Genomic DNA, 20,855 nt, shown 5'->3' with positions numbered 1-20,855 from the left:
CAAATCTGAAATTATAATTTCTTAAGCATAATTTTTTGGGTCATCCCCTTGTAGCTCGGTCTTCCCTTCAAATGTATCTGGATGATTACAGAATTTCTACCCTGGTATCAGCTGGGACTTTTAACTCCCCCCAAGCTTAGAGATCACATTAAGGAAGATAAAGGAAATTGTTTAAATCTTCAGCTGGTACTGCTACTTTGCTGTAGTGCAGAGTTCGCCAAACTTTTAAGACTCGTGGATTTGAATTCCCACCCGTCCGACTGGGGAATTCTGGGAGTTTAAGCCCACGAGTCTTTAAAAGTTTCCAGATTTGGAAGCCTCAGCTCTACCGCGGTGTTTCTCAACCTTTTCAGATTCCTCAGTCAGAATTCTACACATTTTGACCAACGGCGAGAAATAACATTCCAGTGGAAAGAGTAAGGAAAGCTACGAAGGATCTGCCAAAAAAAAAGGGCACTTATTTTTTTTTTTACAACTTAGGCACAAAACAATACACTTTAAAAGACCTCAAGTAATCTTGGCTATTCCAAAGTAGAAGGAATGCGGTAAAACAGAAAGGCCACAGATAAGGAAACGTGTGAATAGAACATAGTGTTGGTTATGACCTTTAAAGCCCTTCATGGCACTGGACCAGAATATCTCCGGGACCGCCTTCTGCCGCACGAATCCCAGCGACCGATTAGGTCCCACAGAGTGGGCCTTCTCCGGGTCCCGTCAACTAAACAATGTCGGTTGGCGGGCCCCAGGGGAAGAGCCTTCTCTGTGGCGGCACCGGCTCTCTGGAACCAACTCCCCCCAGAGATTAGAACTGCCCCTACTCTTCCTGCCTTCCGTAAACTCCTTAAAACCCACCTTTGCCGTCAGGCATGGGGGAATTGAAACACCTCCCCCGGGCTTGTTCAATTTTATACATGGTATGCTTGTGTGTGTGTCTGTTAGTATATGGGGCTCTTTTAAATCTTTAAATATTTTAAAGTTATTTGAATTATTTATGATTTGTTATATTTTGTTGTGAGCCACCCCGAGTCTTCAGAGAGGGGCGGCATACAAATCTAAATAATAAATAAATAAAATAAAATAAATTACATTGGGCAATGGATCTCCCAATCCTGCCTGGATGACACTAACTAGGATTAAATTGCTTTTTTTTTAAAAGGCTTGCTAGATTTGTACAAGAGGAAAGATACCGCTCAAAAAAAATAAAGGGAGCATTCAAAGAGCACAACGTAATTCCAAGTCAATCAAACGTCTGTGAAATCCAACTGTCCACTTAGGAAGCAACACTGATTGACAATCAATTTCACACATTAGCATTCAACTTTGTACAGAACAAAGTATTCAATGAGAACATTTCATTCATTCGGATCTAGGATGTGTTCTTTGAGTGTTCCCTTTATTTGTTTTTTTTTGAGCAGTGTAGATGTCTAAAAGGAACTAAGAAGTGGAAACGACAACTATGGAGTGTTGTTCCCATGTAGCCACCATAATAGTGGCCCCCGTGGAATTAAAGCAGTGCATTGTTATAAGCAGTGCAGAATCTGCAGAACAGGGGTGCCAACCTCAAGGCCCAGGGCCTGGATCTGGTCCATGGGGCTGCCCTGGAAACAGCAAAGGACAAGTCTTCAATGCCTCTCCCAGCAAAAACGGAGCTCGGGAGGACCACACACAGCCCTTCCGAGCTCCGTTTTTGGCTGCAACGGCCTCCTGTAGCCCTCCGTTGGTGAAAACAGAGCTCAGGAGAGCCGTGAGCACACGGCCCGCCAAAAGGACTCCTGATACGATGTCAAGCTGGCCACGCCCACCCTGAAGTCAGACACAACCCTCACGCGGCCCTCAACGAAATTTTTGAGTTTGACACTCCTGCACTAGAAGGAAACTACACATTTAACTGCCACCATTTCATAAAAAAGAGCAGGTGAAAGAAGGAAGGAAGGAAGGAAGGAAGGAAGGAAGGAAAGAGAGAAAGAGAAAGAAGAAAAAGGGAAAGAGAAAAAAAGAAAAAGAGAGGAAAGGAAGGAAAGGAAGGAAAGAGAGAAAGAGAAAGAAAGAAGAAAAAGGGAAATTTTGAAAGAAAAAGAAAGAAAAAGAAAGGAAGGAAGGAAAGGAAGAAAGAAAAAGAAGAAAAAGGGAAAGAAAGAAAGAAAAAGAAGGGAAGGGAAGGAAGGAAAGAAAAAGAAATAAAGAGAGAAAGAGAAAGAGAGAAAGAAAGAAGAAAAAGGGAAAGAAAGAAAAAGAGAAAGGAAGGAAGGAAAGAAAGGAAAGAAAGAAAAAGAAAGAAAGAAATTCAAGTCTTCTCATTTTTTCTAGCTGCTATTCCTCAATGCCACCCTTCTGGCGTTCACTGCCCCAACTGGACGTCGGAGCAGAAGCCCACCCAAAGTGGTCCCATTTCCATTTGGGGAGTTCTCGCACATTTCAGCCGGGCAAAGAAAACGGCTGCCTGGAAATGACCAAGCGTGAAACATCCCGTTTCCCCACCCCACCCCACCTTGTGATTGCGAGCCATTATCGTTGCCTTCTGGTGAAAAGATAGGATCCCATTTTCCAGCCTTAGGATCCAAAGATGCGTTTCAAGTGAACATCTATTCCATCTAAAAAATTCCCGTGCCATACCTTCACCATCACTGCCCTGGAATAATCGAGCACCGTGAACAACCTCCCTTTAGAAATTTCAGCAAATTATATGGATTTATTATTTTTTTTAAAAAAGACCGCTTTGTTTTCTCGCTCCAGCCAGAAGGGCTGCCCACTGAATAAAACCTCCTCCCTGACCACTGTATTATAAACATTCCCATGGCGATAAACCCAATTTCTTCCCCCATTTTGGTTCCTGATCCAATCTGCCTTCCAGCCTGTTACCTGCTTGGTCCGAACTTTGGAGTGACCTCTTTGTTCAGTGCTTAGTGAGGGTGGACCTCGGAATAGAGGAGCCCTTCGGCAGATATGGCGTCGCCGAGGCCCACAGTCCGCAGAGGGCTCTTACACACCAGCACGGGGGTGTAATGGAAAGAGACGCCGCCCCGGTGCCACACCGAGATGGGCTCTTTCGGGTTTAAGGAGATGCTGGAGGCCCCGTCCGCCTTGGAAGTGGCAAACTCCAAGGGCGCCTTGAGGAAGACTTTGTTGGCGTCGATGGTCCGGGTGGCGCAAGCTTGGGTTCCCGCCACCCGGGCTCCGGCAGCCACAGCCGCCACCTGGTTGGCCCAATACCCGTCCACGGTGACTAGGAGGTGGTAGGCCAAGGTGTGGAAGTGGATCCGGGTGAGGCCTGAAGCCTTGGCTGAAGTCCTCCCGTGTTCTTTCAAGACCCAGAAAATGATGTCGCTGACCGTGCCCACGTCTGGGACGCCGCTCCAGGAAGCTAAGGCAGAGTGAGGTCCCAAGGCCGCCTGGGTGAGGAAGAGTAGCTCTTGCTCGTTCAAGCCGATGGAGTTTACGAGAAGGAAGATCTGCTAAGAGAGAGACCAGGTTGGCGTTGGAGGAGTCTAACTTAGAATACAGTGTTCCCTCGATTTTCGCGGGTTCAAACTTCGCGAATAGCCTATTTATTATTATTTATTTATTATTTATTATTTGGATTTGTATGCCGCCCCTCTCCGAAAACTCGGGGCGGCATACAAATCCAAACTATACCACAGTTTTTCAAAAAATATGAATTAAAAAATACTTCGCGTTTTTTTTCCTAGACCACGGTTTTTCCCACCCAATGACGTCATATGCCATCGCCAAACTAATAATTTTTGCAAATAAATAACAAAAAAAATAATTATTGTTAATAAATAATTATGTTTATAAATATCAGGATCACTAAGTGTCTTATTCCATGGTGAGTACCAGAAATAATGGTGAGTAAATGGTTGTTAAGGGAATGGGAAATGGTAATTTAGGGGTTTAAAGTGTTAAGGGAAGGCTTGGGATACTGTCCATAGCAAAAATGGTGTATTTACTTCCACATCTCTACTTCGCGGAAATTCGACTTTCGCGGGCGGTCTCGGAACGCATCCGCCGCGGAAATCAAGGGAACACTGTACAGTAGAACAGAACAGAATAATAGAGTTGTAAGGGACCTTGGAGGTCTTAGTCCAACCCCTGCTTAGGTAGGAAGCCATATACCACTTCGGACAAATGGTTATCCAACAACTTCTCAAAAACTTCCACTGTTGGAGCATTCACAACTTCTGGAGGCAAGGAGTTCCACTGATCAACCGTTCTGACTGTCATGAATTTCTCCTTAGTTCTAAGTTGCTTCTCTCCTTGTTTAGTTTCCACCCATTGCTTCTTGTTCTACCCACAGGGGCTTTGGAGAATAGGTTGACTCCCTCTTCTTTGTGGCAACCTCTGAGGTATTGAAACACTATTATCGAATTCTGATTTGATCGAAACATTTAAATATGTGAAAGGGTTAAAAAAGGTCCAGGAGGGAAGTGTTTTTAATAGGAAAGTGAACCCAAGAACAAGGGGACACAATCTGAAGTTAGTTGGGGGAAAGATCAGAAGCAACGTGAGAAAATATTATTTGACTGAAAGAGTAGTAGATCCTTGGAACAAACTTCCAGCAGACGTGATTGGTAAATCCACAGTAACTGAATTTAAACATGGCTGGGATAAACATATATCAATCCTAAGATAAAATACAGAAAATAGTATAAGGGCAGACTAGATGGACCATGAGGTCTTTTTCTGCCATCAGTCTTCTATGTTTCTATGTTATCCAACAATTTCTTAAAAATTTCCAGTGTTGGAGCATTCACAACTTCTAGAGGCAAGCTGTTCCACTGATTAATTGTTCTAAGTATCAGGACATTTCTCTTTAGTTCTAAGTTACTTCTCTCCTTGTTTAGTTTCCACCCATTGCTTCTTGTTCTGCCTTCAGGTGCTTTGGAGAATAGCTTGACTCCTTCTTCTTTGTGGCAACCACTGAGATATTGGAACACTGCTATCATGTCTCCCCTGGTCCTTCTTTTCATTAAACTAGCCATGCCCATTTCCTGCAACCATTCTTCATATGTTTTAAGCCTCCAGTCCCCTAATCATCTTTGTCGCTCTACTCTGCACTCTTTCTAGAGTCTCCACATCTTTTTTTACATTCTGGCAACCAAAACAGGATCCAGTTATTCCAAATGAGGCCTTATAAAACGTTATTAACACTTCACGTGGTCTTGATTCTACCCCTCTGTCTATACAGCCTAGAACTGCGTTGTCTTTTTTGTTGGCAGCTGCAGCACTTGTCAATATTAAGGCAGGGGTGTCCAAACCTTGGACTTCCAGAATTCATGCCCTGCTGGCCGGGAGAATTCTGGGAGTTGAAGTCCACAAGTCTTAAACTGTGCAAGGTTGGACACCCCTGGATTAAGTCATAAAATATATTGGAAATTGGATACCAATTTCCGCATGAATCCCAGCGACCGATAAGGTCCGACAGAGTTGGCCTTCTCCGGGTCCCGTCAACTAAACAATGTCGTTTGGCGGGCCCCAGGGGAACAGCCTTCTCTGTGGCAGCCCCGGCCCTCTGGAACCAACTCCCCCCGGAGATTAGAATTGCCCCCACCCTCCTTGTCTTTCATAAACTACTCAAGACTACCACCAGGCATGGGGGAGTTGAGACACCTTTCCCCAAGGCTTTTTTATACTTTGTTTTATGTTTGGTATGAATGTACTGTTTGGTTTTTTAAATAATGATACGGTTTTATATGTTTTTTAATAATTAGATTTGTTCCACTACTACAGTATATTGTTTTTATCACTGTTGTGAGCCGCCCCGAGTCTTCGGAGAGGGGCGGCATACAAATCTAATAAATAATAATAATAATAATAATAATAATAATAATAATCAAGCATGCCAAAAGACAGATGGATATCCTTGCCATCAGAAATAATGGATTTTCGACCTTTGCTACTCTACACCGGAGTCTCGATCAGTGATCCATACTGGTTCCTGACTCATCATATGTAAAATAGGCAAGACGTCCTCTCCATCCAAGGTCTTTAAACTCTGTCTAGCGCATCCCAGGTACTTTTAAGTTCATGCCACATCTTCCCCCTCTACTGAAGGCGAGAAGAAACTCTGCCATTGTGATTACCTGGTGAATTATGTCTCTCATGAGGTCTGGGTCAGTCATACCAGCTAGTTCCAGATGGACCGGGACGTCGGTGGGAATGTCAGAAATGGAAATTACAGCCTGCAGAGAAACAGACATACCCAAAAAATTCAGACCAGGGGAAGCAAAAGGCCTATGGGAAGATAGCAGAAGGGTGAAGCCTTTGGAATCTGGGGAGGGCAAAATACGAGCCTACTGGGGCCACCAGAAGTTGGGAAACAAGGTCATTTCTGGCCTCCCGATGGCCTGTGGGGACAGGGGAAGCTGTTTTTGAAGTTTTTGAAAGAGAAGACAAAGCATTTTGGATCTTACCTCTCGGATCCTCCTCTGGCGAATTTCCCTGGTCTGTCCTTCCATCATATGGAACCCCGAAAGCACCACCAGGTCTGGCTGAAATTCCTCCAGGCTGGACACAAACACTTCCAGCATGTTCATGGCCCCGTTGGACACGTCATGGGAGAAGATGAACCGGTTGGCGTTGGGCGCTCTCAGCTTTCCCCACTCTTCACCTGGTGAGCCCATCCCCACAACACAAAAGCCCAGCGTTAGACGGAATCTTTGCGATGGGTCTTATAGAGAAAAGGCATAGAGGCGACACGACAGCAGCGTTCCAATGTTTGAGAGGCTCCCAGAAAGAAAAGGGGGTCAACTTTGTACAGAACAAAGCACTCAATGAGAACATTTCATTCATTCAGATCTAGGGTGTGTTCTTTGAGTGTTCCCTTTATTGTGGAATGTGTGTATAAAAACACAATATAACTCCAAGTAAATCAAACGTCTGTGTAATCAAAATGTCCACTTAGGAAGCAACCCTGATGGACAATCAATTTCACCTGCAGTGAGAATATTTCATTCATTCAGATCCAGGATGTGTTGTTCGATTGCCCTCTTTATTTTTTTGAGCAGTACATTAAAGATGGTAGTCCTTTACGCTATTCTACCAGCAACCTTTTTTGGATCTTCCAATGGCACCTACCTGCTTGGTATTCCAAAATAAGATGGTACTCATCGAATTCTTGAAGGGATTCTGGAGGGACCATTACATTCTTGTCAAGCAGTTCGTGAAGCTTGGGCCCAATTGGGCCGCAAAGCAGAACCTACAAGTAGACAGGGCGATAATAAGATAATAAGGGAAAGATTCCCTCACACAGACATGCTAGTCATTCCCGACTCTAGGAGGCGGTACTCATCTTTGTTTCTAAGCCAAAGTGCCAGCACTATCCAAGGACATCTCCGTGGTCACGTAGCCTGCATGACTAAATGCCAAAGGCACATGGAACACTGTTACCTTCCCACCAAAGTGGTCCCTATTTTTATACTTGCATTTTTACCTACTTTTGAACTGCTAGGTTGGCAGAAGCTATCTATCTATCTATCTATCTATCTATCTATCTATCTATCTATCTATCTATCTATCTATCTATCTATCTATCATCATCATCTATCTATCCAATCAATCATCAATCAATCAATCTATCTATCTATCAATCATCTATCTAGCATCTATCTATCTATCTATCTAGCATCATCTATCATCTATCTATCTATCTATCATCATCATCTATCTCTCATCTATCTATCTATCTATCTATCTATCTATCTATCTATCTATTTATCTATCTAACTTTCTATCTATCCAATTAATCATCAATCAATCTATCTATCTATCTATCAATCATCTATCTAGCATCTATATATCTGTCATCATCTATCTATCCAATCAATCATCAATCAATCAATCTATCTATCTAAATCATCTATCTAGCATCTATCTATCTATCTATCTATCTATCTATCTATCTATCATCATCTATCTATCTATCATCTATCTATCTATCTATCTATCTATCTATCTATCTATCTATCTATCTATCTATCTATCTATCTATCTATCTATCAATTATCTATCTGATTTTTATGCCGCCCACCTCTGAAAGATGGAAGGCTGAGTCAACCTTGAGCCGGTGATGAGATTTGAACTGCTAACCTACAGATCTACAGTCAGCTAGATAGTGGGGTGGACCTCCCTGGGGGGGCGTGGAGCAATGCTGGGGGGGGATGTGACCAAGGGGAACATGCTTTTTTATTTTTGCCGCAGGAAGTAGGGGGTTTTTTTTGCACCAAACAATAACACACAGCACCAAGCAGGAGATATGAAGTGCTTATAACAAACCCTTAAGAGATGCCATGGAAAAATATTGAACAGGGATGAAAAGAAAGGAGGAGAGAGACGGAGATAGTGAGGCAAGTGTAAGTCTCCCGAAAGCTAAGATGAGGAAATAGCATGAAGCGTCTATTTAAAGAGCTCCATTTCTTCTTTTGGAATTCTATTGCTGAAGATCTAAATTTGGTGAGCAGACATGTCATTGGTATGTATTATCGTAAACTACATTATGATATACAAACCCCCCCCCCCCCCCCAGTGGGACAATACAATTAATAGTTACAGACAAAAGAACAAAGTTTACCTTTAAGTCTGGATGAGATGCGATTTTCTGGCCAATGAGAGCAGCATTTCCTCCAACATACAACTGCAAGAGTAAGAAGTCATTGAATTGCACAATGCCATCATACAGGGAGGGAGGTTCCATTTTAAAAAACCAACCGATTACATTCAAGTCCAGTGGTACCTCTACTTAAGAACTTTTCTAGATAAGAACCAGGTGCTCAAGATTTTTTTGCCTCTTCCCAAGAACCATTTTCTACTTAAGAACCCGAGCCTGGAATAATTTCCCAGGAAACTTGAGAGCGGCACGAAGGCCCGGCCAGTTTCCTGCCATTCCCCCTTTAATCCCGGCCATCTCGGGCTTTTCTGGGCTGCCAGCAGTGTTCCCTCTAATTTTTTTGGGGGGTGGGCGGAAAAGTATAGTGTCTGAGCGGCAGTCCCTTTTTTTTTATTTTTTATTAATCAGATTTGTATGCCGCCCCTCTCCGCAGACTCGGGGCGGCTCACAGCAACAGCAATACAAGACAAATCCAATATTAAATTAATTTTAAGAACACCACAAGTTAAAAACCAATCATACACACTAGCATACCATACACAAATTTTATAAGCCTAGGGGGAAGGAACATGTCAATTCCCCCATGCCTGACGACAGAGGTGGGTTTTAAGGAGCTTACGAAAGGCTAGGAGGGTGGGGGCAACTCTGATATCTGGGGGGAGTTGATTCCAAAGGGTCGGGGCCGCCACAGAGAAGGCTCTTCCCCTGGGTCCCGCCAAACGACATTGTTTAGTTGACGGGACCCGGAGAAGGCCAACTCTGTGGGACTGGGCGGCACAGAAATAATAAATAAATAAATAAATAAATAAACAAACAAACAAACAAACAAATAAAAAACCCACCCTGTTTTGCCTCAAAGAATTTCAAAATAAAATACTGTACTGTGTGTCTATAACAGTGAGCTCATAATAGGGCAACTCTATCAATATCAAAATGCCACTTAAATAGTTGAGCTAGTTTCAAACTAGATTTTGATTTTCTTTCTCTCTTCCTTACTCCCATTCTTTGTCTTTCTCTTTTCCTCCCTCTCTTTTTTCTATCTGTTTCTCTCTCTTCCTCTCTTCCTCTCTCTCTCCTTCCCTCTCACTCTTTCCCTCTCGGCTTCTGGGCAGGTTTGGAAAACTCTGAGTTGATGATGATTTTTAAGTGAGCGATTGCTCACTGCTCAGCTTAGAGGGAACTATGGCTGCCAGAGGAGCCTTTCGTTGGCGCTTAAGGAGGCTTTGGCAGTCCAGAGCGAACGGAGCATTTTCCTTTCTCTGGGCACTTGGAGAGGGAATAAACCTCTGCCAGTGCCCAGAGAAAAGAAACGCTCCTTTCGCTCTGGGCAGCCGAGGAGTCACCACAGCGAAGGAAAGGCGCCGGCTACAAAAGCGAGTGAGCAAGAGGAGAGGGAAGCCCCTTCAGCATGGGAAGGAAGAGGAAGCAGGTAGCAGTAGCAGCAGCCAGTATATGGGAGGCAACCTCGCGCCGGATGTATTGGAGGCGCGTGCTCCTCCTCACCACCTCAAGAGTCCCTCTTCTTCTTTTTTTAAGTCTTAAAGTTTTGGATTTTTTTGATTCCCCTCCCCTCCCCTTCTTTATTTTATTTATATTTATTTATTATTTAGATTTGTATGCCGCCCCTCTCCACAGACTCAGGGCGGCTCACAACAAGACACAACAATTCATAACAAATCCAAATATAATTTAAAATATTTAAAAAAGAACCCCATTTTACTAACAAACACACACACAAACATACCATGCATAAATTGTACATGCCCGTGGAAGGTGTTTCAGTTCCCCCATTGCCTGACGAGAAAGGTGGGTTTTAAGGAGTTTACGGAAGGCCAGGAGGGTGGGGGCAGTTCTAATCTCTGGGGGGAGTTGGTTCCAGAGAGTCGGGGCCGCCACAGAGAAGGCTCTTCCCCTGGGGCCCGCCAACCGACAGTGTTTAGTTGACGGGACCCCGGAGAAGGCCCACTCTGTGGGACCTAATCGGTCGCTGGGATTCGTGCGGCAGAAGGCGGTCTCGGAGGTATTCTGGTCCGATGCCATGAAGGGCTTTAAAGGTCATAACCAACACTTTGAATTGTGACCAGAAATTGATTGGCAACCAATGCAGACTGCGGAGTGTTGGTGACATGGGCATACCTAGGGAAGCCCATGACCGCTCTCGCAGCTGCATTCTGCACGATCTGAAGTTTCCGAACACTTTTCAAAGGTAGCCCCTTCAGCAGCAACTGTCCTCCTCTTCCTCTTCTTCCTCCTCCTCTTCCTCCCACCCAAATTCCGAGCTTTTATTTCTTTCCTAATGGGTTTGCATGCATTATTTGCTTTGACATTGATTCCTATGGGAAAAATTGCTTCTACTTAAGAACTTTTCTACTTAAGAACCTGGTCACGGAACGAATTAAGTTCTTAAGTAGAGGCGCCACTCTATAAGGTTTCTCCGCTCAATGCGATTTTTCCAGTGCTGCAGATTTCTACTACAGGCAATTTTACAAATGTATAAAACTGAAGGGGGGAGTAGGGGGTGTGTGAGGAGGAGGAAGATGGTGGGGAACGGTTAGGATTGTTTGCGAAATTCTCTTGATTGTGAATTCTCAGTTCCTGAATGTATGTATCTCTTTATCCAAGCTTTCTGTTCCTCGACACATTTGCTGACTTTCGTCAGCTATTTTCAGTTTCTTTCATTGCTTTCGGTTCTATTTTAGTTCTCTCATCTGCTGGGCATATTCTTTTGATAAAGAACAGAATGCAAACTCAATTAAAAGGGGGAGGGAGAAAGAAAGACAACTAATGCTTCCAGAAACACATTCTGAACATCAGATATCTGTTAATTCAAGGCTGCTACTAAAATCTCCCAATGTGCTTGTTTGTATAGAGCTGAGAGAGAGAGAGGAGAGAGACAGAGAGACAGAGAGAGAGAGACAGAGAGAGAGAGAGACAGAGAGAGAGAGAGACAGAGAGAGAGAGACAGAGACAGAGAAACAGAGAGAGACAGAGAGAGAGAGAGAGACAGAGAGAAACAGAGAGAGACAGAGAGAGACAGAGAGACAGAGAGAGAGAGACAGAGAGAGAGAGAGACAGAGAGAGAGAGAGAGACAGAGAGAGAGAGACAGAGACAGAGAAACAGAGAGAGACAGAGAGAGAGAGAGACAGAGAGAAACAGAGAGAGACAGAGAGAGAGAGAGAGACAGAGAGAGACAGAGAGACAGAGAGAGAGACAGAGAGAAACAGAGAGAGACAGAGAGAGAGACAGAGAGAGAGACAGAGAGAGAGAGACAGAGAGAGAGACAGAGAGAAACAGAGAGAGAGAGAGAGAGAGAGACAGAGACAGAGAGAGAGGCAGAGAGAGACAGAGAGAGAGAGTCGTTGCCTGAGCTTGTGCAGAAAACCCTCCAGCCTCTCAAACATCTCAGAAACGCATGTTTTGAAAGATTTGAAAACGCCTAACCCAAATTAAAAGTGAGATTGAGCAATGATAAAACAAGCTGTCAACTCATAGTGGATTTAGAGGCTTCTGGTGCAGTTGGCAGCCGCCAACCAGCATGACTTTGCAGGAATTTACATAGCCGTAATGTTTAGATTTCACTACTGGCCTGAAATTGTTGAAGAAACACTGGATTGCTCTCTGTAAACCACTTAGAGAGTGCGGTAAAGCAATATATACTGCTCAAAAAAATAAAGGGAACACTCAAAGAACACATCCTAGATCTGAATGAAGGAAATATTCCCATTGAGTACTTTGTTCCGTACGAAGTTGAATGTGCACAACAGCAGGTGAAATTGATTGTCATAGAAACATAGAAGACTGACGGCAGAAAAAGACCTCATGGTCCATCTAGTTTGCCCTTATACTATTTCCTGTATTTTATCTTACAATGGATATATGTTTATCCCAGGCATGTTTAAATTCAGTTACTGTGGATTTATCTACCATGTCTGCTGGAAGTTTGTTCCAAGGATCTACTACTCTTTCAGTAAAATAATATTTTCTCACGTTGCTTTTGATCTTTCCCCCAACTAACTTCAGATTGTGTCCCCTTGTTCTTGTGTTCACTTTCCTATTAAAAACACTTCCCTCCTGAACCTTATTTAACCCTTTAACATATTTAAATGTTTCGATCATGTCCCCCCTTTTCCTTCTGTCCTCCAGACTATACAGGTTGAGTCCATGAAGTCTTTCCTGATACGTTTTATGCTTGAGACCTTCCACCATTCTTGTAGCCCGTCTGTGGACCCGTTCAATTTTGTCAATATCTTTTTGTAGGTGAGGTCTCCAGAACTGAACACAGTATTCCAAATGTGGTCTCATCAACGCTCTATATAAGGGGATCACGATCTCCCTCTTCCTGCTTGTTATACCTCTAGCTATGCAGCCAAGCATCCTACTTGCTATTCCTACTGCCCGACCACACTGCTCACCCATTTTGAGACTGTCAGAAATCACTGTTGTCAATCAATGCTGCTTCCTAAGTGGACAGTTTGATTACACAGACGTTTGATTGACTTGGAGCTGTGTTGTTTAAGTGTTCCCTTTATTTTTTTGAGCAGTGTATAAGTCCAAATGCTATTGCTATTATCAGCTCATAATTAGTTGGAAAACAGTGTTTTTTCCCCCAGACTCCGCCATTTGAAGATAGGTGGACTTCAACTCCCAGAACTCCCCAGCCTAGAACTCTGGAGTTGAAGTCCACTCACCTTAAAAATGGCCAATACTGCAATAGTATAAACCAGAGGTCTTCAAACTGGGCGACTTTAAGACTTGTGGACTTCAACTCCCAGAATTCTCCAGCCCGCTATGCTGTGAATTCTCCAGCCAGCTATGTAGCTATGCTGGCTGGAGAATTCTGGGAGTTGAAGTCCACAAGTCTTAAAGTCGCCAAGTTTGAGGACCCGTGGTCTAAAGGGAGGAACCAAGACTTTATTTTGGACGTGATTGTCAGCAATAGCAAAATGGGTTAGTAAAAGGCGGTTAACGTGGATCTGTAAATGACAGGAATGCTGTGGATCCGGTTCGGGTTCAAATCTCGCACGCCTCTAGAACAGTGTTTCCCAACCTTGGCAACTTGAAGATATCTGGACTTCAACTCCCAGAATTCCCCAGCTAGCGAATGCTGGCTGGGGAATTCTGGAATTGAAGTCCTGACCTTTTCAAGTGGCTAAGATTGGGAAAGACTGCTCTAGAACAGTGTTTTTCAACCAGTGTGCCGCGGTACACTAGTATGCCGTGAGACATGGTCAGGTGTGCCGCGAAGCTCAGAGAGAGAAAGAAAATGAGAGAGAGAGAGAGAGAAAGCAAGAGAGAAAAAGAAAATGAGAGAAAGAAAGAGAGAGAAAGAAAGAAAGAAAAAGAGAGAGAAAGAGAACAAGAGAGAGAAAGAAAGCAAGGGAGAGAGCAAGAGATAGAAAGAAAGAAAGAGAAAGAGAGGGAGGGAGGGAAGGTGGGAGAGAAAGACAGAGGGAGGGAGGGAGGGAGAAAGAGCAAAAAAGAAGAAGGAAGGAAGAGAGAAAGAAAGAGGGATGGAGAGAGAGGGAAAAAGAAGGGAGAGAAAGAAGGAGGGAGAAATAGAGCGAAAGGGAGGAAGAGAGAAAAAAAATTTGTCCAAACTTTTTGTAGCCCCCCCCCCCCTCCCTCAATGTGCCCTCAATGTGCCCCAGGGTTTTTGTAAATGTAAAAAATGTGCCGTGGCTCAAAAAAGGTTGAAAATCACTGCTCTAGAACATACCGACTGAAGGCAGGTGGACCTCCTTCCCGAGCTAAGAGCTCACCTGCGCACCAGGATAACTGGACGCCGCTTGCGCAATGCGTTGGAAGGCCTCGGCGTCGTTGAAGAACCGTTCTGCGGCAGCCCCCTGGCCCATGAAGTGGAGAAAGGCTTCTTCCAGTTCAGCGGCAGAATGCAAGACGGGGTGGTCTTTCCCCACCTCGCCACGGAAGCCGAGGGCCTGCAGCAGCTTCACCCCCGACAGCACCACATCCACGCAGGCGTTGACCCTGGAGAGAAGGGAAGCAGGGCAATAGGACCGTCTCCTGCCACAAACCTCCCAGAGATCAACCAGATCACACAGGGTTGGCCTCCTCTGGGTCCTGTTCGGCTAAGCAATGCAAGTTGGCGGGCCTGTCAGGGAGGGCCTTCTTTGTGACGGCCCCGGCTCTCTGGAACCAACTGCCCCACGATATCTATACAGCTCCTACCCTACTGAGTACCTTGGGCCGTGGCCAAACTGAGTGATTAATATGTATGTGTGTCTAATTGGATTGTTAGGGCTTATTACTTGTTTATTAATTGTTAGTATAATGGGGTTTTTACTCTTTTTACTATTTATTTATATTTGACTTTTCACATTGTATTGTATTATTGTCGTCGTAAGCCGCCCTGAGTCCCATAGTTTGTGCGGGATTGTGCGGCATAGGAGTCTAAAGCAGGGGTGGGCAAAGGTGGACTTGTGGACCCCAACTCCCAGAATTCCTGAGCCAATCATGCTAACTGAGGAATTCTGGGAGTTGAAGTCCAACTAGCTTAGAAGAGCCAACTTTGCCTACTGCTGGTCTAAAAGAAGGGAGGGAAGGGAAGGGAAAGGAGGAAGGAAGGAAAGAGGGAAGGAAGGAAGGAAGATGGATGGAAGGAAGAAGGAAGGAAGGAAGGAAAGAAAGAAAGAAAGAAAGAAAGAAAGAAAGGAAAGAAAGAAAGAAAGAAAGAAAGAAAGAAAGAAAGAAAGAAAGAAAGAAAGAAAGAAAGAAAGAAAGAAAGAAAGAAAGAAAGAAAGAAAGAAAGAAAGAAAGAAAGAAAGAAAGAAAGAAAGAAAGAAAGAAAGAAAGAAAGAAAGAAAGAAAGAAAGAAAGAAAGAAAAGAAAGAAAGAAAGAAAGAAAGAAAGAAAGAAAGAAAGAAAGAAAGAAAGAAAGAAAATAAGTGTTCCAATACTAGAGGGGCTGCCACAGAGAGAAGAGGGTCAGGGTGTTTTCCAAAGCTGGCCAGACAAGGAACAACAGATGGAAGCTGACCAAGGAGAGATTCATCATGGAAATAAGGAGGAACCTTCTGACGGAGAGAGCGATCAACCAGTGGAACATAAAAAGTTTCCCCGTGGAAGTTGTGAGCGCTCCAACGCTTGAGACTTTCAAAGGGAGATTGTACCACCATTTGTCCGAAATAGTGTCGGGCAGTGGTTCTCAACCTGCGGGTCAGGATCCCTTTGGGGGGGTCGAACGACCCTTTCACGGGGGTCGCCTAAGACCATGGGGGTAACGACAAATTTCCCATGGTGTTAAGAACTAAAGCTTCTATTCTGGCGCCTTGGAATGCGTTTTTGCAATCCGACCAATCAGGCATTTACAGTGGGGGTGTCCCTCTGATCTTCCTGCCAATCAGCTTATAGCTCTGTTGGGAGAATTGGCGGTAGACTTATGGCTGGGGGTCACCACAACATGAGGAACTGTATTAAGGGGTGGCGGCATTAGAAAGGTTGAGAACCACTGGTGTAGGGACTCCCGCTTGAGCGAGGGGTTGGACTAGATGACCTACAAGGTCCCTTCCAACTCTAATCATAATCTAATCTAATCTCTTATGCTGATATTTTTTTAAAAACGCGAAACCTCCACAGCCCGCTCATTTTGGGTGTCCTTCCACTCTGCCCCGCCAAGCGAATCGTCCGACCCATCCTTACCCCACAGCCACTCGGTTCCATTGCTTTGCTGGCCGGGTGATGAGGGGCATCCCAGGCCGCGGCCATGCTGCTTTCTGGGGATCCCAGGTCCCCCTGAAATTGGTAGAGGAAGGGTCCCCAGAGATGCTCCCCCAGGAAATCCGGCCATGCGGGGTCCAGCCAGAAGACGTAGCCGGTGGCCAAGGCCAAGACAGCCACGCAGAAGGCCTTGTGCCACATGGCGAAGTCTTAGATGTTACGGAGAGGCTCCCAAAAGGCTTGCAGAGGTCGGAGGGGGGGTTCAGGGGTCACCATCCATCTGGGAACAGATCCCACTCTGAAAAGGAAGGATAGAAAAACCAATAAGCGGAGTTTGTACGAGCAAAGGCCACTTTAAGGGCTTCTGGCTGTTTTGATTTTCTAATTCTAGACATTTTGATTCACAGGTTCGTTTCATTTGGTGCTTTGGCAACTTAGAAACCTAGAAGATTGACGGCAGAAAAGGACCTCCTGGTCCATCTAGTCTGCCCTTATACTATTCTCCGGGTCCCGTCAGCTAAACAATGTCGTTTGGCGGGACCCAGGGGAAGAGCCTTCTCTGTGGTGGCCCCGACCCTTTGGAACCAACTCCCCCCAGATATCAGAGTTGCCCCCACTCTCCTCGCCTTTCGTAAGCTCCTTAAAACCCACCTCTGTCGTCAGGCATGGGGGAATTGAGACTTTCCCTCCCCCTAGCTTATGAAATTTATGCATGGTATGCCTGTATGTATAATTGGTTTCTTAAATTGGGGTTTTTAAATTAACTTAAATATTAGATTTGTTTACCTTGTATTATTATTGTTGTTAGCCGCCCCGAGTCTACGGAGAGAGGCGGCATACAAATTTGATTAATAAATAAATAATAAATAAAATATTTCCTGTATTTTATCTTGGGATGGATGGATGTTTATCCCAGGCATGTTTCAATTCAGTTCCTGTGGATTTACCAACCACGTCTGCTGGAAGTTTGCTTCTAAGGTAGTTAATTGGGGGGAAAAAACAGTCTTAAGTGACGTCGTAACTTTTGGACGGTTGTTAAGTGAACTGTTCAAAGTCAAGGAACTACCTACAGTATGTTAGTTTGGTGATTCTGCCTTACATAGGAACACAGAGTGGCTTTGTCCGGGAGTATTATTCACTTTGAGAGCGGTGTGTGCGTGTGCGTGAGAGGTATGTGGATGATGGGATTTTTAGTCGTTAAACATCTGTGCCACATCTGGAAGTCTAGCTGGTTGGGGGCAACATGCTGATTCTGTAAACCGCTTAGAGGGCTGTCAAATCACTATGAAGCAATATATAAGACTAAATGCTACCGCTATTGGTTGGGGATGATGGGCAAAAGAGGCTGTCATGGCTGGGCATCATGGGAGCTGGGTTTGAGACGATGGGGGTTGTAGTCCAGCGATGGGGGGAGGGAAGAGAGGAGCAACCGAGCCAGGGATGATGGGGGCTGCAGAAGTTGATAGAAAGAGAGGAAGGGTTTGAGATGCTGGGGGGAAGAGAAGGGAGCCTGTTGTCTGGGGATGATGGGTGTCGGAGTCTCATCTACCTGGAGGGATGAAAGAGAGAAGCAACCCAGCCGGGGGATGATGGGAACTGCAGAAGTCGATAGGAAGAAAGGAAGGGGTTGAGCTGCTGGAAGGAAGAGAAGGTAGCCTGTTGGCTGGGGATGATGGGCGTTGGAGTCCCATCTATCTGAAGGGCCTTGAGTGACGCTCAGCGGCTGGGAACCATGCCTGAGCCCATCTGCGGGAAGGCCAGGAGGAAGGGGTGGGTGGGGATGATGGGCTCTGGAGTACTCCTCGGGGCCTAACAGAGGATCCTGCCTCCCCACCACCACCACCGCCAAGCAGGCACCCCAGATTTCTGCCGCCGTCCGCAGGGAGACCCGGGGAAGCCGGGCAGCGGGGGGAATCGCAGTGAGATTTACCGTCCTGGGTCGCTTTCGGTCGGGGGGCTCCGTCCAGCCGCCGCCGCCACGTTCCACCCGGAGCGCCCGCTACGCCGTTTGCGTCCCCCGGCCGCGCCGCCCGCGTACGCCGCCGTAACTTACAGTAGGGAATAAGCGGGAGCTCTCTACGGAAGCGGCGTAGCCGGCTCGGCAGGCGCCCCTCTCAAGGGCGCAGCGGCCTTTCCTGGATGCGGCGACGGAAGCGTACAAAGCGGCTGGAATGTACCAACTTTCCCCAAAAACCGGGGGAGGGGGGCGGAGGAGAGGGAAGGAATTAGAAACGACTAGGAAAGAATGGTGTGTCAGAAAGCCCTGCCTATTTTCGGAAGAAACCATTGGGAAGCGGCGGGGGGGGGGGGGAGAGAGATAAAATGCAGATAAAGTCTATAAAAGGCTGAGACCGCGTGATGTAGGGCGGCTTTTATGATGTTTTCGCTTCTTGCCAGCTTGCATTGGGCAACGGAGATTTGATCTGACGGCTCTCTCGGTCCAAAGGAGCCAGATGGAACACGTGCACCCATCATTGCCTTTGCTAAGCTTGGCTCTCATTCAGCAAAGACATTGAGGACTGAACGATGCAGCTGAAGGGGGGGGGGTGAGGGGGGTGCCAATGCATTTGCACAATATATTCACGAGCGTTGCACCCTTCCAATAAATACCCTGCTCAAAAAAAAATAAAAAAATAAAGGGAACACTTAAACAACACAATATAACTCCAAGTAAATCAAACTTCTGTGAAATCGAACTGTCCGCTTAGGAAGCAACACTCATTGACAATCAATTTCACATGCTGTTGTGCATATTCAACTTTGTACAGAATCAAGTATTCAATGGGAATACCAGTGGAACCTCTACTTATGAACTTCATTTGTTCCCTGACCAGGTTTGTAAGAAGAAGCAATTTTTCCCATAGGAAGCAATGTAAAAGAAAATACGATTGGGGAAACCACAGGGAGGGTGGAGGCCCTGTTTCCTCCCAGGAGATTCCTAGAGAGGCCCCATGTAGGCTTCTCCCTGCCTTTTCTGGCCCTGTTTCCTCCCAGGAGATTCCTAGAGAGACCCCATGGAGGCTTCTCCCTGCCTTTTCCAGCCTTGTTTCCTCCCAGGAGATTCCTAGAGAGGCCCCATGGAGGCTTCTCCCTGCCTTTTCCGGCCTTGTTTCCTCCCAGGAGATTCCTAGAGAGGCCCCACGGAGGCTTCTCCCTGCCTTTTCTGGCCTTGTTTCCTCCCAGGAGATTCCTAGAGAGGCCCCATGTAGGCTTCTCCCTGCCTTTTCTGGCCCTGTTTCCTCCCAGGAGATTCCTAGAGAGACCCCATGGAGGCTTCTCCCTGCCTTTTCCAGCCTTGTTTCCTCCCAGGAGATTCCTAGAGAGGCCCCATGGAGGCTTCTCCCTGCCTTTTCTGGCCCTGTTTCCTCCCAGGAGATTCCTAGAGAGACCCCACGGAGGCTTCTCCCTGCCTTTTCCGGCCCTCTTTCCTCCCAGGAGATTCCTAGAGAGGCCCCACGGAGGCTTCTCCCTGCCTTTTCCGGCCTTGTTTCCTCCCAGGAGATTCCTAGAGAGGCCCCATGGAGGCTTCTCCCTGCTTTTCCCAGTTACAGTTTTGGAGGCTCGGGTTTTGTAAGTAGAAAATGGTTCTTGAAAATCTTGAACACCTGGAGTAGAGGCGTTCTTAGGTAGAGGTACCACTGGATTTAATCCATTCAGATTTAGGATGTGTTATTTGAGTGTTCCCTTTGTTGTTTTTTTGAGCAGTATATATTTTTGATTGTCCTTCTCTAGTAACTTAGTATGATCCTTAATTACTTTAAAAATAGGAAATGATTAAATAGTGTGTTTTCACCCATAAACGCTTTAATTACTTTAATCAATACCTAGAACTGAACTTTTATAGCAATAATTCATATAGCCACTTGCCTAATCGGTTATCATACCGAACCTTGTGCGTTCAGTACAAAAATCTCAAAATGAACTCTTCAACAAATAATGCTGTCTATCCTTTGGCTATTCAAATCATGTAACTTAATCCACTGAAAAAGAGTCCAAGCACCTATTTGGAAACTTCTCTTGGTCAGTAAGCCACTCCTACCCAGTCACATGACCTTTAAATGATTCCCAGTCACATGATTGTCAAGTCACTCCCACCTGGTCACATGGCCAGCAAGCCACACCCACATAATAAGCCACGCCCACAATGCGGCAGTTAAAATTTTGGCAGCCCATCACTGCTTCTGCAGTTTTATTCTGGACTATCTGTAGTTTCCGAACACTCTTCAAGGGTAGCCCCATGTAAATGATGACTTATAAACATCCATTATCTCAGGGACCGCCTTCTGCTGCACGAATCCCAGCGACCAGTTAGGTCCCACAGAGTGGGCCTTCTCCGGGTCCCGTCGACTAAACAATGTCGTTTGGCGGGACCCAGGGGAAGAGCCTTCTTTGTGGCGGCCCTGGCCCTTTGGAACCAACTCCCCCCTGGAGATTAGAATTGCCCCCACCCTCCTCGCCTTTCGTAAGCTCCTCAAAACACACCTCTGCCATCAGGCATGGGGCAACTGAGATATTCTTTCCCCCTAGACCTCTATAATTTACGCATGGTATGTTTGTATGTATGTTTGGTTTTATAAT

The 20,855-nt window shown here is 45.6% G+C and overlaps 1 protein-coding gene across 1 annotated transcript; it reads right to left on the bottom strand.

The window, feature by feature from the left end:
* Positions 1-2,808: 2,808 nt before the first annotated feature.
* Positions 2,809-16,567, bottom strand: ADPGK (ADP dependent glucokinase). The gene is given in 8 exon segments (XM_070763445.1): positions 2,809-3,449; positions 6,081-6,179; positions 6,411-6,607; positions 7,075-7,195; positions 8,567-8,629; positions 14,363-14,588; positions 16,260-16,303; positions 16,305-16,567. Coding segments are annotated over 8 exon segments (1,473 nt in total). The 5' UTR covers positions 16,479-16,567; the 3' UTR covers positions 2,809-2,900.
* Between the last annotated feature and the right edge of the window lie 4,288 nt (positions 16,568-20,855).

This window comes from Erythrolamprus reginae, chromosome 10, assembly GCF_031021105.1.
Source record: "Erythrolamprus reginae isolate rEryReg1 chromosome 10, rEryReg1.hap1, whole genome shotgun sequence".
In the NCBI taxonomy this organism is placed as follows: Eukaryota; Metazoa; Chordata; class Lepidosauria; order Squamata; family Dipsadidae; genus Erythrolamprus; species Erythrolamprus reginae.
The sequence above is the reverse complement of the archived record's forward strand: the minus strand, read 5'-3'. Positions and strand labels throughout refer to the sequence as shown.